This window comes from Heptranchias perlo, chromosome 23, assembly GCF_035084215.1.
Source record: "Heptranchias perlo isolate sHepPer1 chromosome 23, sHepPer1.hap1, whole genome shotgun sequence".
Classification (NCBI taxonomy): domain Eukaryota; kingdom Metazoa; phylum Chordata; class Chondrichthyes; order Hexanchiformes; family Hexanchidae; genus Heptranchias; species Heptranchias perlo.
Window position 1 is genome coordinate 31,000,833 of NC_090347.1, and position 16,717 is coordinate 31,017,549.

A 16,717-nucleotide genomic window follows, 5' to 3' on the forward strand; every position below is an offset into this window, starting at 1 on the left:
TGCATTCCTGACCTGTCTTCCTCCATGTGCTCCCCAACTTACCGCTCCACTCCCTCACCTGTGTCACAGATTACCTGTGATTAAGTCACAGCAGATCTAAAACCTTATTTGTATAATAGTGTGATTGCACTATCAATCCAAAGAAATCAGAGCCCTGAAATCACCCTGATACCTAGATTTATAATCAATACACATTTTGTTTTTTTTAAACTTTATTTCTAACCTACTTTTGTGACAACAGTTGCTATAAGAACATAAGAAATAGGAGCTGGAGTAGGCCATACGGCCCCGCGAGCCTGCTCCGCAATTTAATAAGGTCATGATTGATCTTCGACCTCAACTCCACTTTCCTGCCCTACCCCCATATCCCTTGATTCCCTTAGTGTCCAAAAATCTATTGATCCCAATCTTCAATATACTCAACGACAGAGCATCCACGGCCCTCTGGGGTAGAGAATGACAAAGATTCATAACTGTCTGAGTGAAGAAAACTTTCCTCATCTCGGTCAACAACAAAATCAACAACAACAACTTGCATTTATATAGTTTTTTTAATGTAGTAAAACATCCCAAGGCACTTCACAGGAGCGATTATCAAACAAAATTTGACACCGAGCCACATAGGAAGGCATTAGGACAGGTAACCAAAAGCTTGGTCAAAGAGGTAGATTTTAAGGAGCGTCATAAAGGAGGAGAGAGCTGGAGAGGCAGAGAGGTTTAGGGAGGGAATTCAAGAGCTTAGGGCCTAGGCAGCTGAAGGTACGGCCGCCAATGGTGGAGCGATTAAAATCAGGGATGCGCAAGAGGCAACAATTGGAGGATCGCAGAGATCTCAGAGGGTTGTAGGGCTGGAGGAGGTTACAGAGATAGGGAGGGGTGAGGCCATGAAGGAATTTGAATACAAGGATGAGAATTTTAAAATCGAGGCATTCCCAGGCAGGAACCAATGTAGGTCAGCAAGCACAGGGGTGATGGGAGAATGGGACTTGGTGCGAGTTAGGATACAGGCAGCAGAGTTTTGGATGAGTTCAAGTTTATGAAGGGTGGAAGATGGGAGGCCAGCCAGGAGAGCATTGGAATAGTCCAGTCTGGAGTTAACAAAGGCATGGATGAGGGTCCTAAATAACCAATCTCTTATCTTGAGACTATGACCCCCAATTCTAAACTCACCAGCCAAGGGAAACAGCTTCGCAGCTGTCAAGCCCTCTAAGAATTGTATATGTTTGAATGAGATCACCTCTCATTCTTCTAAACTCCAAGAATAAAGACCCATTTTACTCAATCTCTCCTCATAGGACAACCCTCTCATCCCAGGAATCAATCTAGTGAACCTTTGTTGCACCGTCACTAAGGCAAGTATATCCTCCTTAGGTAAGGAGACCAAAACTGTACACAGTACTTCAGGTGTGGTCTCACCAGAGCCCTATATAATTGCAGCAAGACCTGCTTACTCTTATACTCCAACCCCCTTGCAATAAAGGCTAACATACCATTTGCCTTCCTAATTGCTTGCTGTACCTGCATGTTAACTTTCTGTGATTCATGTACAAAGACACCCAAATCGTCCTGAACACCAACATTTAATAGCTTCTCACCATTTAAAAAATATTCTGTCTTTCTATTCTTCCTACCAAAGCAGGTCATTTCACATTTCTCCATGTTATACTCCATCTGCCACCTCCTCACCCACTCACTTAACCTGTCTATAACCCTTTGCATCCTCCTCACAGCTTACTTTCCCATCTAGCTTTGTATCGTTAGCAAACTTGGATACATTACACTCGGCCCCTTATCTAAGTCATTGATATATATTGTGAACAGCTGAGGCTCAAGCACTGATCCTTGTGGCACCCCACTAATTACAACCCGAAAATGACCCGTTTATTCCTACTCTCTGTTTTCTGTCCGTTAACCAATCCTCAATCCATGCTAATATATTACCCCCAATCCTATGAGCCCTAATCTTGTGCAACAATCTCTTGTGCCTTTTAAAAATCCAAATATATTACACCCACTGGTTCCCCCTTATCTATCCTGCTGGTTACACCCTCAAAAAACTCTAATAAATTTGTCAAACACAATTTCCCGTTCATAAAACCGTGTTGACTCTGCCTAATCATATTATGATTTTCTAAGTGCCCTGTTACCACTTCCTTAATAATGGATTCCAGCATTTTCCCAACTACTTATGCCAGGCTAACTGGCCTGTAATTCCCTGTTTTCTCTCTCCCTCCTTTCTTGAATAGTGGGGTTACATTTGCTACCTTGCAATCCGCTGGGACCGTTCTAGAATCTAGGGAATTCTGGAAGATCAAAACCAATGCATCCACTATCTCTGCAGCCACCACTTTTAAAACCCTATGATGTAGCCCATCAGGTCCTGGAGATTTGTCGGCTTTTAGTCCCATTAATTTCTCCGGTACTTTTTCTTTACTAATATTAATCCACTTTAAGTTCCTCACTCTCATCAGACCCTTGGTTCCCCATTATTGTTTTTGTGTCTTCTACACTGAAGACAGATACAAAATATTTGTTTAACGTCTCTGCCATTTCCTTATTCCCCATTATAATTTCTCCTGACTCAGCCTCTAAGGGACTCACGTTTACTTTTGCTCATCTCTTCCTTTTTACACACTTGCAGAACCTCTTACAATCTGTTTTTATATTTCTTGCTAGTTTACTCTCATATTCAATTTCCTCCCTCTTTGTCAATTTCTTGGTCATCCTTTGCTGGTTTCTGAAACCCTCCCAATCCTCAGACTTACTATTGTTTTTGGCAACATTGTAAGCATCTTCTTTTAATTTAATACTATCCTTAATTTCTCTAGTTAGCCACGGTTGGATCACTTTTCCCGTGGAGTTTTTATTCTTCAAGAGACTATTCATTGAGAATTATGAATTATTTCTTTAAATGTTCACCATTGCTTATATACTGTCATATCTTTCAATCTAATTTCCCAATCTACTGTAGCCAACTTGCCTCTCATACCTACATAATTGGATTTGTTTAAATTTAAGACCCTAGTTTCAGACTTAACTACATCACTCTCAAACTCAATATGAAATTCGATCATATTATAATCACTCTGCCCCAAAGGATCCTTAACTTTCAGATTACTAATTAACCCTGCCTTATTACACAATACTAGATCTAAAATAGCCTGTTCCCTAGTTGGTTCCTTGAAATATTGTTTTAGAAAACTGTTTCAAATGCATTTCATGAACTCATCCTCCAAACTATTTTTGCCTATTTGGTTTGCCCAGTCTATATGAAGATTAAAGTCCCCCACGATTATTGCATGACCCTTGTTAGATGCTCCTCTAATTTCCTGATTTATACTCTGTCAAAAACAATAACTACTGTTAGAGGACCTATAAACTACTCCCACCTGTGTTTTCTGCCCTTTGTTATTTCTTAGCTCCACCCATACTGATTCCATGTCTTGATTTTCTGAGCTAAGATCCTTTCTCACTACTGCCTTTATCTCATCCTTTATTATCAGGGCTACCCCCCCACCCCCAACCTCCTTTTCTATTGTGCCTATCTTTTCTAAAAGTCAAGTACCCTGGAATATTTAGTTCCCAACCTTGGTCACTCTGCAACCACGTTTCAGTAATGGCTACTAGATCAAACCCATTTATCTCTATCTGTGCCATTAATTCATCTATCTTGTTACGAATGTTTCATGCATTCAGATATATCGCCTTTAATTTTAACTTTTTACTATTTTCCCCTAATGTGACCTTGGTCACTAATGCCCTATTACCTTTGTTAAACTCTCTGTCCCTTCCTGACACAATCTGTTTGTTTTTACCCAAATCGCTACTCTGCTTTACAGCCTTGACTTTTCTATTTAGACTTATAAATTTACCCTTACCTGAACCTTCCCCCCCACCCCACTCCTATTAGTTTAAAGCCCTATCTACCACCCTAGTTATTTGATTCACCAGGACACTGGTCCCAGCCCGGTTTAAGTGGAATCCATCCCAATGGAACAGCTGCCTCCTTCCCCAGTACTGGTGTCAGTGCCCCATGAATTGAAATCCCCGCTTCCCTCACCAGTCTTTCAGCCACACATTTAACTCTCTGATCTGTTTGTCCCTATGCCAATTTCCACATGGCTCGGGTAGTAATCCAGAGATTATTACCTTTGATGTTCTGCCTTTAATTTGGACCCTAGCTCCTCAAGCTCCCTCAGCAGAACCTCATTCATAGTTCTGCCTAGGTTGTTGGTTCCTACGTGGACCACGACAACTGGATCCTCCCCCTCGTACTTCAAGTTCTTCTCCAGCTGCGAGGAGATGTCTCTAACCCTGGCACCAAGCAGGCAACACAGCCTTCGGGACTCCCAATCGCGGCTGGAGAGAACAGTATCTATCCCCGTGACTATACAATCAACTGATTTCACCACATTTCTTCTTACTCCCCCCACTTAGAATCATAGAAAGGTTACAGCATGGAAAGAGGCCAATCAGCCCATCGAGTCCACGCAGGCTCTATGCAAAGCAATCCAGCTGGTCCCACTCCCCCACCCTTTCCCCGTAGCCCTGCAAATTTTTTTCTTTCAAGTACTTATCCAGTTCCCTTTTGAAGGCCATGATTGAATCTGCCTCCACCACCCCCTCGGGCAGTGCCTTCCAGATTCTAACCACTCACTGTGTAAAATTTTTTCCTCATGTCAGCTTTGGTTCTTTTGCCAATCACCTTAAATCTATGACCTCTGGTCCTTGACCTTTCCACCAATGGGAACAGTTTCTCTCCATCTACTCTGTCTAGACCCTTTATGATTTTGAATACCTCTATCAAATTTCCTTGCAACTGTCTCTGTTCCAAGGAGAACAACCTCAGCTTCTCCAGCCCATCCACGTAACTAAAGTCCCTCATTCCTGGAATCATTCTGGTAAATCTCTTCTGCACCCTTTCTAAGGCCTTCACATCTTTCCTGAAGTGCGGTGCCCAGAACAGGACACAATACTCCAGTTGTGGCTGAACCAGTGTTTTATAAAGGTTCAGCATGACTTCCATATTTTTGTACTCTATGCCTCTATTTATAAAGCCCAGGATCCTGTATGCTTTCTAACCACTTTCTCAACCTGCCCTACCACCTTCAACGGTTTGTGCACATATGCCCCCAGATCTCTCTGTTCCTGTACCCCTTTTAGAGTTGTGCCCTCTAGTTTATATTGCCTCTCCTCGTTCTTCCAACCATTTTTCCGCGTTAAATTTCATCTGCCACCTATCCGCCCATGCCACCAGCCTGTCTATATCCTCTTGAAGTCTATCACTATCCTCCTCACTGTTTACGATCTGTCCAAGTTTTGTGTCATCTGCAAATTTTGAAATTGTGCCCTGTACACCCAAGTCCAAGTCCAAGTCATTAATATATATCAAGAAAAGCAGTGGTCCCAGCACTGACCCCTGGGGAACACCACTGTGCACCTCCCTCCAGTCCAAAAAACAACCGTTCACCACTACTCTCTGTGTCCTGTCCCTTAGCCAATTCTTTATCCATGTTGCTACTGCCCCCTTCATTCCATGGGCCGCAATCTTGTGAAAGTCCGTATACACCACATCAACTGCATTGCCCTCATCTACCCTTTCTGTTACCTCATCAAAAAACTCTATCAAGTTAGTTAAACACGATTTGCCTTTAACAAATCCGTGCTGGCTTTCCCTAATCAATCCACCCTGTTATTTTTGTCCCGGATTATCGTTTCTAAAAGTTTCCCCACCACCGACGTTAAACTGACTGGTCTATAATTGCAGGGTTTATCCTTACAACCTTTTTTGAACAAGGGTGTAACATTTGCAATTCTCCAGTCCTCTGGCACCACCACAGATGTTTGGAAGATTATGGCGAGTACCTCTGCAATTTCCACCCTCACTTCCCTCAGCAGCCTAGGATGCATTCCATCAGGACCGGGTGACTTATCTACTTTAAGTACAGCAACTTGAATGGCCTCCTGTACCATGGGGCCATGGTTAATTTGCCCATTCTCCCTGCAGTCTTTGTTTTAATCCACACAGGTAGCAAGTACCTCATATCTGTTGGACAAGGGCAAAGGCTGAGGCTTTTCCACCACAGCAACTGGGGTCCCCTTACCTGCCTGACTCGCAGTCACACCCTCCTGTCCCTGACCACTAACCAAATCTAAAGCACTGCCTAACCTAAGGGGTGTGACTTTCTCCTGGATCAAAGTGTCCAGGTAACTCTCCCCCTCCCTGATGCATCGCAATGTCTGCAGCTCGAACTGCAGCTCAACAACTCTGTGCCGAAGTTCCTCGAGCTGCAGACTACTGATGTGGTTACCTGGGATCTCGCTGCTCTCCACAAACTCCCACATGCTGCAGTTATGATCCACCACCTGCACTGCCATCCCTATCTAATCTTGTTTTATTTATTTACTTAATTAAAGTTTTTATGAAATTACTTCACTTGGTTTATTTTTAATTATTTTTTTAAACTAATTAATTTATCGAGTTTAAGTTATTAATTTAATAAGTATTAGCAAGTTATAGGTTCCTAGTTTAAACCCTGCACCCATTTATACTAACCACCAACAACGCTTAACCAACAAACTAAGTACTTACAGTAACGTAACACTAACATAACACTAACCACCAACACACTTAATCAAAAAATGAAATACTTATCTGTAACTTACTCTTGGCGATCTGCCTTGTTTTGTGACGTCAATTTTTGATAAATTTTTTTTGTCTGTTTCAGACTCACCGCTCCGTTGCTTCTTTATCCCGGGCCGCCGGTGTGTGGGTGGGGGGGGGGGAATTCCCGCGCTTTCTCTGGGCTGCTCCCTCTCCTCTGCTCCATTATACCGGGCCCCTGGGGGAGATTCCCGCGCTCTCTCTGGGCTGCTCCCTCTCCGCTGCTCCTTTATACCGGGCCCCCGGTGGGAGGAGGGATTCCTACACTTTCTCTGAGCTGCTCCCCCACTTTCTCTCTCCGCTGCTCCTTTATACCGGGCCTCTGGAGCAGATTCCCGCACTTTCTCTGGGCTACTACCCCTCTCTCTCTCTCCGCTGCTCCTTTATACTGGGCCGATCGGGGGGTGGAAATTCCCCCGCTTTCTCTGGGCTGCTCTCCCCGCTTCTCCCCTGGGGGGAGTTCCCGCGCTTTCCCTGGGTTGCTCTCTCTCTCTCTGCTGCTCCTTTATAACGGGTCCCTGGAGGGGGGAGGGATTCCCACACTTTCTCTGGGCTGCTCCCCTCTCTCTCTCTCCGCTGCTCCTTTACACTGGGCCGATGTAGGGGGGGGGGAATTCCCGCGATTTCTCTGGGTTGCTCCCTCTCTCTCCGCTGCTCCTTTATACCAGACCCCTGGGGGAAATTCCCGCACTTTCTCAGGACTCATCTTGTGCACCATACTGTTTTAACCTGATTAAATTCTCACTGAAAAATAAGGACTGTGACATCGTTATTACAAATTTATGAATAAATCCAATGCAGCTGATCACTAAAATTCCAAAACCAGTTATGTATAATGGAGAGAAAAGAAACCCAGGAGTATCACAGGGCAGTAATCTGTTCAAAGAGTGCCAAGAACATCATAAACCAAGAGTTTGAGGCTTCAGTGGTTCTAACAGTCACCTGACCCCAAAAACAAGTCTGTATCGTTGAAATCACTCTTCCGTATACTTAATAGCAAATATAAACTAAGGAGTTGGAAAATTCCATTTTCTCACTTTTGTGAAGGTGGCAGATATTACATTAATTGGCAGACATGAATGCATGGAGCATTTTAGCCATTTATTCATGATCATGTAGCCAAATAATTAATACTTTTGATGCAATCACTACAAGCTTATTAGAAAATAATTTATTCTGAGCATGGTACTAATCTATGCTCAACTCAGACATAATAACACGTTTCTGTATTCACAAATAATAAAATGGAAGCATACATTATGTCTACAGCTTTTTCTTTTCGTTGCAATTACATCAGTAAGGAGTGGAATCCCAACTTTTACTTCCAGACCCAAGTTAGCCTCCCAACTCACGAAACAAAAATCAGCTTTTCACTTGGAAATTATGTGTTTAGTCTCCATTAATAAATTGCCATGTTCAGATTGGACTAATGATGGCGTGAAATGATAATGACATTTTTCAGTTTTATGGCTTACTTGTTTAAACTGAGCATATCTAAATGCTCCATAACAAACATTGCTCCACCATCCGCAAGGTTGATCACTTTCACTGGCTTTGGTACTTTCACCATGTTGGTTTTCATGATCGCCTCCAGACTTGCCATTTCACCATCAAACATTCTTTTGGCCTGTTTTAAATAATTTGGATAGTCAGACTATGATGATCACCAATAATTCCAAGAACAAAAGTATTTAAAGCATCACCAACATTGTCTATCAAATCAGAAAAACTCGAGAGACCCAGTTGCAAAATTTCATACACAGCTCCCTTTGGAACTCTCACCCATGTAGTCTCACTGCCTGGAACTCTGTCTCTTGCATTCCATTCAAATGCAGAGTCAATTGTTAATGGGTATAGGATCTTAAGCAGCTAAAAGCACATTTCTTACCAGTACGGAGCACTGTTAAGCTTTCCACTGCTTGTCCAGCTAGAAGAAGCCTACCTGTGGGACAATGGCTTGCAAAGTTATCTGGAACTGAGTGGGAAGAATACCTGCTTCTAGTGATAGGACAACTCCAGCCAGGATCCATTAGTGAGCCAGGCTGGCTGGCCAACCATCCATCAGCAATGCCCTGAAGTAATGCAAATCTGCTGGTTTCGATATCAGATTACAGAGTCTGCCCCAGAGAGCCGACTTTGTCCCAAACTTCCGTCACCAGGCATGCAACGTTGGAGTTACCTTTCCTCCAAAAAGATTCCACGTACTTCTCTCTCTCTCCAAGGAGTAGAGTCACGAGTTGGCCATTAAACAACTGATAAGTGCAGGTACGAGCCCTCACCAGTTGGACAGCAGGCACTTGGACCTCCTTATGAGCAGAATGCAGTGACTGCAGTCCTAATAAATCAAATTAAACAATTAAGAGCTAAGTACAATGTTTGTGACAGAATGTTGCCAAACAAGAACTTTATGACTACAATTGCAGACAATGTATACCATGATAGGAATTCTGACTGGACATCTCCTGAAGAAGGTGATCTACTACAGGTAAACTTCCAACATAAAGTTCTGTGAAATGTCTACAATGTGTGGATCAATTGAGCAAAACTCCAGAATAACTCATTTGTTATTAATACCATTAACCTTGATCTTCTTTGAAAGCTTCACATGCAGAACTTTATTGTGGTTTCTGAAAATTCAAGTAAATATCTTCCATTGGATAGCCCTTATCAACTGACTTAGTTGTACCTTTATAGAATTCCAGCAATTTATGAAGTATGTTTCAGTGCTTTTTAGATGAGTACTGATAACATCCAGTAAGGTGCTGTTAAGTGTTAACCTCATTACCGAAGTAGGCTAGGGTTCCTTGTTTCACGATTCATTCCACTTTTGAATAGCTGGATAAAATTCTCCATGGTTTATGGATCTCCAAAAACTATTTGCCACCCTCATCCTTTTCCCCTCTCATTTCACCGTGGAATCAAAAGTGTATCCTATCTAGTCCGGTATCTTGCAGACATTTAATTCCTTGACCTTCATCTAATGCAGAGGTCAGTAAAGCATGTGCCGAAATTGAATATTTTCTGGAACCAAACAACAACAACTTGCATTTATACAGTGCCTTTAATGTAGTTAAAAAAAATTCCAAGGCGCTTTAGGGGAGTGTTATAATACAAAATTTGACACCAATCCACATAAGGAGGTGTTAGGGCAGGTGACCAAAAGCTTGGTCAAAGATGTACGTTTTTAGGAGTGTCTTAAAGGAAAAGAGAGGTAGAGAGGTGGAGAGGTTTAGGGCCTAGGCAGCTGAAGGCACGGCTGCCAATGATAGAGCGATGAAAATTGGGGATGCGCAAGAGGTCAGAATTGGAGGAGCGCAGAGATCTCGGAGGGGTGTAGGGCTGGAGGAGGTTACAAAGCATTGGTTAGCCAGTTATTCCAACTACCTCAGAGAACAGAACCAGACATAATTGATAAATACATTATTCTGTTTATGGAAAAGTTGTGGGAATAACTGTTTTAAACAGAGTTTCATCCTATTTTAAAACTAGATGATCTCCTGTGGCATTGCTCACAGGGAGATGACAAGAGGTGGGCAGAGGCCCAGAGAACTGGGAACAGGCATCAAGTGCGGGAAAGCCAGGACCTGATAATGAGAACATTATCAGGCATTTATAGTGAGCAGTAAGCAACAAGAGGCCAGGGAAAGTGAGGCCACTTTGCCAGGAACGGATAGACTAGGTCTAGAGTCACTTGGGGAGCTGGTTCAAAATTGGTTACTATTTGTGTTTTGGTTCTCATACCTGATTTGTCCTTGCTAGCCACATGACTGATAAATGTAATATGGTTCCCATCGACTAATAAACTCACCACAAAGTGATATTTTTTGGACATAATATACAGCTAGAAATTAATTATTTCACGGATGGAGGGTGTTAGGTCATGTTCTTGCCTCTCTTCAGATGAGACTGGTTGACACCTTGTAAATTCCTTAAGCAGTGAAGTACTGTGAAATTAAATTCACAGCACAAACTTGGATTCAGTTACTAACACATTGACAAGTGAGTCAGGAAGTGAGTTTGAATATTCACCATTGTTACAATTCAGATTTTTTTTTTAAGAATAGTACTGTTTTCTCTTTCAATAGTGGTACAGTGCTATCTGTGATCAGACCTCCTCCCCAAAATCTAGAAATACTCTTCTTACTTACTTTGCCCTTGCAAGGGTTCCACAACCTAGATTTATCAATGAACCCAATTATGGCATACTCTATATTGGACTTTACATAGGCTCATGCTGCATATTTAGTCTATTTAACAAACAAAACATCACCACAGCTCTGAACTATTACAGACTAGAATTAGCTACAGTATTTATTTACAAATTATACACAGAGAAACATCATGATTACATTAATACTAAGGATAGAGATGCTGAACATAAATGAAATACTCAGCCTACATAAAGGCTTTTTTTAATCCATTCAATCTTCCTGTGACAAAGTGAAAATTAAGTGTCCGTTTTGCCAAGTTCTTGATAAAGTACTTGTGAATGCAAACTCCAATTCTCACTCCAGCATAGACTTGGTGTTCCTGAGATTTTCTCTCCTTCAGATTTTAGTGAGGTCCCTCTCTCAGCAAGGAAAGACAGTCCATGCGCTCAAATTCTCTTTGTTGTTGCACACTGAAGAAGCAACAGTAAAGTGGTCTATTTTCACATAGAACAATGATAATCTCTTAATATTACTCCGGACAAAATTAAATGCAAAAACCATTATGAAAGACACTACAGACGACAACATATGGCTCGACAAACATTGTCCTGATTCAAGACAGGCACACCAGCCCACAAATGTTTATGTATCTCCAGCCAACAATTAAGCATGCAGAGCAGCTGTCTTTTGCACATACTTCAACCTAACTCTGTTGCAGATCAAAGGATAAGATTATCTAAATTTTGTAAGCCATTTTAGGTTTTAAAACCATAGTGTAGAACAGTTGGTCATTACATTTTAAATATATACATGACCAGAAAAAATATCTCCAGTTTTCATCACAAGATGGGTTCAGATCAAATAGGCCCTCAAACCCATTTTTTCTCATCCTTCCAGATTACCAACCCTGCCACCTTTTAATTTCATCCAACCAAATTGTTAAAAGAGTGGGACCAGAGATGAAATAGATCATCTTCAACTCAAAAGTGAGGGAATGGCAAAGACACTTGATGAATATATTGCTTCAGTTTTTACAGAGGATGGTTGAAGTGAGACTACTGCAGAAGTACCTGAGAAGCACATAGAAGAGTGACTACTAGAGATAAATATTTAAAAGTTAAGGAGGATTAAAAGATGATTAATCAACAGGCCCAGAGGTATGCAACCCAGAATATGGAAGGAAGTTGGGGAGATGACACGGTATGAATTACAATTTAAAAAAAAAATTGGAATGGAGATTGGGCCAAAGGATCGGAGGGTTGCAGTTAAGAACATAAGAATTAGAAGCAGGAGTAGACCCTACGGCCCCTGGAGCCTGCTCTGCCATTCAATAAGATGATGGCTGATCTTCGACCTCAACTCCACTTTCCCACCCAATCCCCATATCCCTTGATTCCCCTAGAGTACAAAAATCTATCTATCTCAGCCTCAAACATATTCAATGACTTAGCATCTACAGCCCTCTGAGGTAGAGAATTCCAAAGATTCACAACCCTCTGAGTGAAGAAATTTCTCCTCTTCTCAGTCTTAAATGGCCGAACCTTTATCCTGAGACTATGCCCCCTAGTTCTAGACTCTCTAGCCAGGGGAAACAGCCACTCAACACCTACCCTGTCAGGCCCTCTCAGAATCTTGTATGTTTCAATGTGATCACCTCTCAGTTTTCTAAACTCTAGAGCGTACAGGTCCATTCTACTCAATCACTCCTCATAGGACAACCCTTTCATCCCAGGAATCCATCTAATAAACCTTCTTTGCACCGCTTCTAAGACAAGTATATCCTTCCTTAGATAAGGAGACCAAAACTGTAAACAGTACTCTAGGTGAGTTCTCACCAAAGCCCTGTACAATTGTAGTAAGACTTTCTTACTCTTGTACTCCAACCCCCTTGCAATAAAGTCCAACATGCCATTTGCCTTCCTAATTGCTTGCTGTACCTGCATGCTAACTTTTTGTGTTTCTTGTACGAGGACACCCAAATCCCTCTAAACATCGACATTTAATAGTTTCTCACCATTTAAAAAATATTCTGTTTTTCTATTCTTCCTACCAAAGTGAATAACCTCACATTTCCTCACATTATACTCCATCTTCCATCTTCTTGCCCACTCGCCTAACCTGTCTATATACCTTTGCAGACTCTTTGTGTCCTCCTCACAGCTTACCTTCACACCTAGCTTTGTACTGTCAGCAAACTTGGATACATTACATTTGGTCCCTTCATCTAAGTCATTAATATAGATAGTAAATAGCTGATGCCCAACCACTGATCCTTCCGGCACCCCACAAGTTACAGCCTGCCAGCCTGAAAATGACCCGTTTATCCCTACTCTCTGCTTTCTGTTCGTTAACCAATCCTCTATCCATGCTAATATGTTACCCCCAATCCCATGAGCCCTTATCTTGTGTAACAACCTTTTACGTGGCACCTTATTGAATGCCTTTTGAAAATCCAAAAAAACTACATCCACTGGTTCCCCTTTATCTACCCTGCTAGTTACATCCTCAAAAAACTCTAATAAATTTGTCAAACACAACTGCCCTTTCATAAAACTGTGTTGACTCTGCCTAATCATATTATGATTTTCTAAGTGCCCTGTTACCACTTCCTCAATAATGGATTCCAGCATTTTCCCGACTACTTATGTCAGGCTAATTGGCCTGTAATTCCCTGTTTTCTCTCTCCCTCCTTTCTTGAATAACGGGGTTACATTTGCTACCTTTCAATCCGCTGAGACCATTCTAGAATCTCGGGAATTTTGGAAGATCATAACCAATGCATCCACTATCTCTGCAGCCACCTCTTTTAGAACCCTAGGATGCAGGCCATCAGGTCCAGGGAATTTATCAGCTTTTAATCCCATTAGTTTCTCCAGTACTTTTTCTCTACTGATATTAATTACTTTAAGTTCCTCCCTCTCATTAGCCCCTTGGTTCCCCGCTATTTTAGGTATGCTGTTTGTGTCTTCTACTGTGAAGACAGATATCAAATATTTGTTTAACGTCTCTGCTGTTTCCTTATTCCCCATTATAAGCCTCTAAGGGACCAACATTTACTTTTGCTACTCTCTTTCTTTTTACATACTTGTAGAAGCTCTTACAATCCGTTTTTACATTTCTTGCTAGTTTACTTTCATATTCTATTTTCTCCCTTTTTATCAATTTTTTGGTCTACTTGTTGGTTTCTAAAACTCTCCCAATCCTCAGGCTTACTACTCTTCTTTGCAACATTATAGGCCTCTTCTTTTAATCTAATACTATCCTTATATTCTTTAGTCAGCCAAGGATGAATCACTTTTCCCGTGGAGTTTTTATTCCTCATTGGAATGTATATTCATTGAGAATATTGATATATTTCTTTAAATGTTTGCCATTCCTTATCTACTGTCATACCTTTTAATCTAATTTCCCAATCTACCTGAGCCAACTCACCCCTCATACCTATGTAATTGGCTTTATTTAAGTTTATATAGCATTTTTAACGTAGAAAAACATCCCAAGGTGCTTCACAGGGGCATAATAAAAAAGCCACATAAGATATCTGGAGTGGCGACCAATGCTTGCTCAAAGGTGGCTTTTAAGGAGGGTCTTAAAGGAGGAGACGGAGGTGGAGAAGCAGAGGGATGTAGGGAGGGAATACAAGTGTATGAGGCCTAGGCAATTGAAGGCATGGCTGTCAATTTTGGGGCGAAGGTGGGGGTGCACGAGAGAACAGAGTCCGACAAACACAGAGTTGCAGGGTGGATATAGGGCTGGAGAAGATACAGGGATAGGAAGGGTCAAGGCCATGGAGGGAATTAAACAAGAGGATGATCATTTTATATTTGAGGTGTTGGGGGACCGGGAGCCAAGGTAAATCAGTGATGACAAGGGTGATGAGCAAGCAGGACTTGGTGTGGGACAGGATACAAGCAGCAAGTTTTGGATGAGCTGAAATTTACGAAGGGTGGAGGTTAGTCAGGATAGCATTGAAATATTCGAGTCTGGAGATGACAAAGCATAGAGGGTTTCAGCAGCAGATAGGCTGAGGTAGAGGCAGGTGAAGGCAATGTTCCGGAAGTAGGCGGTCGTTGTGATGGAGAGGATATTGGGTCAGAAACTCAACTCGGGGTCCAATAGGAAGCTGAGGTTGCGAACGGTCTAGATCATCATGAGAATGGCCAGGGAGGATAAAATTGGTGGCAAGGTTACAGTTTTTGGTGAGGGCTGAGGTTGACGGCTTTAGTCTTCCCAATGTTTAACTGGAGGAAATTGCAGTTCATCAAAAATTGGATGTTGGACAAGCAACTTGACAGCATAGAAGCAGTTGGAGGGGTCAAGAGATGGTGGAGGCATAGAGCCACGTGTTGTCAGCATATATGTGGATGCTGACACCATGTCTATGGGTGATGTCGCCAAGAGGCAGCACATAGATAAGGAAGAGAAGGGGCCGAGGATACATCTTCAGGGGACTCCAGAGGTAATGCTGCAGGAGCAAGAAGACAAGTCATTGCTGGAGATGCTCTGTTACAATTGATGTGGAGATGCCAGTGATGGACTGGGGTGGACAAATGTAAGGAGTCATACAACACCAGGTTATAGTCCAACAGCTTTATTTGAAATCACAAGCTTTTGGAGCTTTGTGACGAAGGAGCAAAGCTCCGAAAGCTTGTGATTTCAAATAAAGCTGTTGGACTATAACCTGGTGTTGTGCGACTCCTTACATCTGTTACAATTGGATAGATATGACTGGAACCAACCACTTAGCTGGAGAGATGTTGGTAGGAGGATGGCGTCATCAACCATATTAAGGCTGCAAAGAGGTGGGGGAGGGATAATGAACCACAGTTACAGAAACTGTCATTTGTGACTTTGGTTGATTTTCCCTTCTTTAACCCAGGGGCACTAAGAACAGTTGTGGCACCAGTACTGTTCTCCCTGATGAGATCAGCCAATTTAGGCACAGAGCATTAATCGAATCTGGGATCTCCAGTCTATGGTGTTCAGCCACATACTGCCTTTATTTACTGGTTTTCAAATCATTTTCCTCCCTCCTGCTTCAGAAGTATCTGGCATCTGCCTGTCTTCCTGTCAATGGGATGGCAATGACTCACATGTGTGTGTAAAGAATCACAGCCACAAACTTGTATCCTAGCACATTTTGGAGCAGAAACACCTTTTGACTATGTGCGTTTTATAATTATGGGGTAGTTTTTTTATTATTAATTTGTGGGCTTACAAAGATTCCTTGTACAGTTCCTTTTAAATATTTACATTACATGAGTGAATATAATAATGTTGTTTGTCTCTGCGAAGGTGATAAATCAAAGTGCTGATGGGCTCTGTAGTTTCTTCTTCTGGTTATGAAACACCAATCTTCATAGAAAAGGTTTTATTAATTAATTGGTCTAATTATTTAGGAATCTTTCTTGGTGACCAAATGAATGTGTTAAATTCAAGAATTAGGTGCATAAATTAGAATCATAGAATGGTTACAGCACGGAAGGAGGCCATTTGGCCCATCGAGTTCATGCCGGCTCTCTGCAAGAGCAATCCAGCCAGTCCCACTCCCCCGCGTTTTCCCCGTAGCCCTGCAGTTTTTTTCCCTTCAAGTACTTATCCAATTCCCTTTTGTAAACCAAGATTGAATTTGTCTCCACCACCCCGTCAGGCGGTGCATTCCAGATCTTAACCACTCGCTGTATAAAAAAGTTTTTCCTCATGTCGTCTTTGGTTCTTCTGCCAATTACCTCAAACCTATGTCCTCTGGTTCTTGACCCTTCTGCCAATGGGAGCAGTTTCTTTCTATATACTCTGCCTAGACCCCTCATGATTTTCAAAACCTCTATCAAATCTCCTCTCAACCTTCACCACACTTCCAAGTTTTGTGTCATCTGCAAATTTTGAAATTGTGCCCTGTACA

At 42.0% G+C, this 16,717-nt stretch overlaps 1 protein-coding gene across 1 annotated transcript in view; it reads right to left on the minus strand.

The window, feature by feature from the left end:
• The window catches only part of LOC137341404 (ketosamine-3-kinase-like), a 49,043-nt gene that overhangs the window by 17,737 nt on the left and 14,589 nt on the right, over positions 1-16,717 (minus strand). The window contains exon 2 of the mRNA XM_068004521.1: positions 8,140-8,291. Coding sequence (XP_067860622.1) covers positions 8,140-8,291 — 152 coding nt within the window. The remainder of the gene's footprint in view (positions 1-8,139; positions 8,292-16,717) is intronic.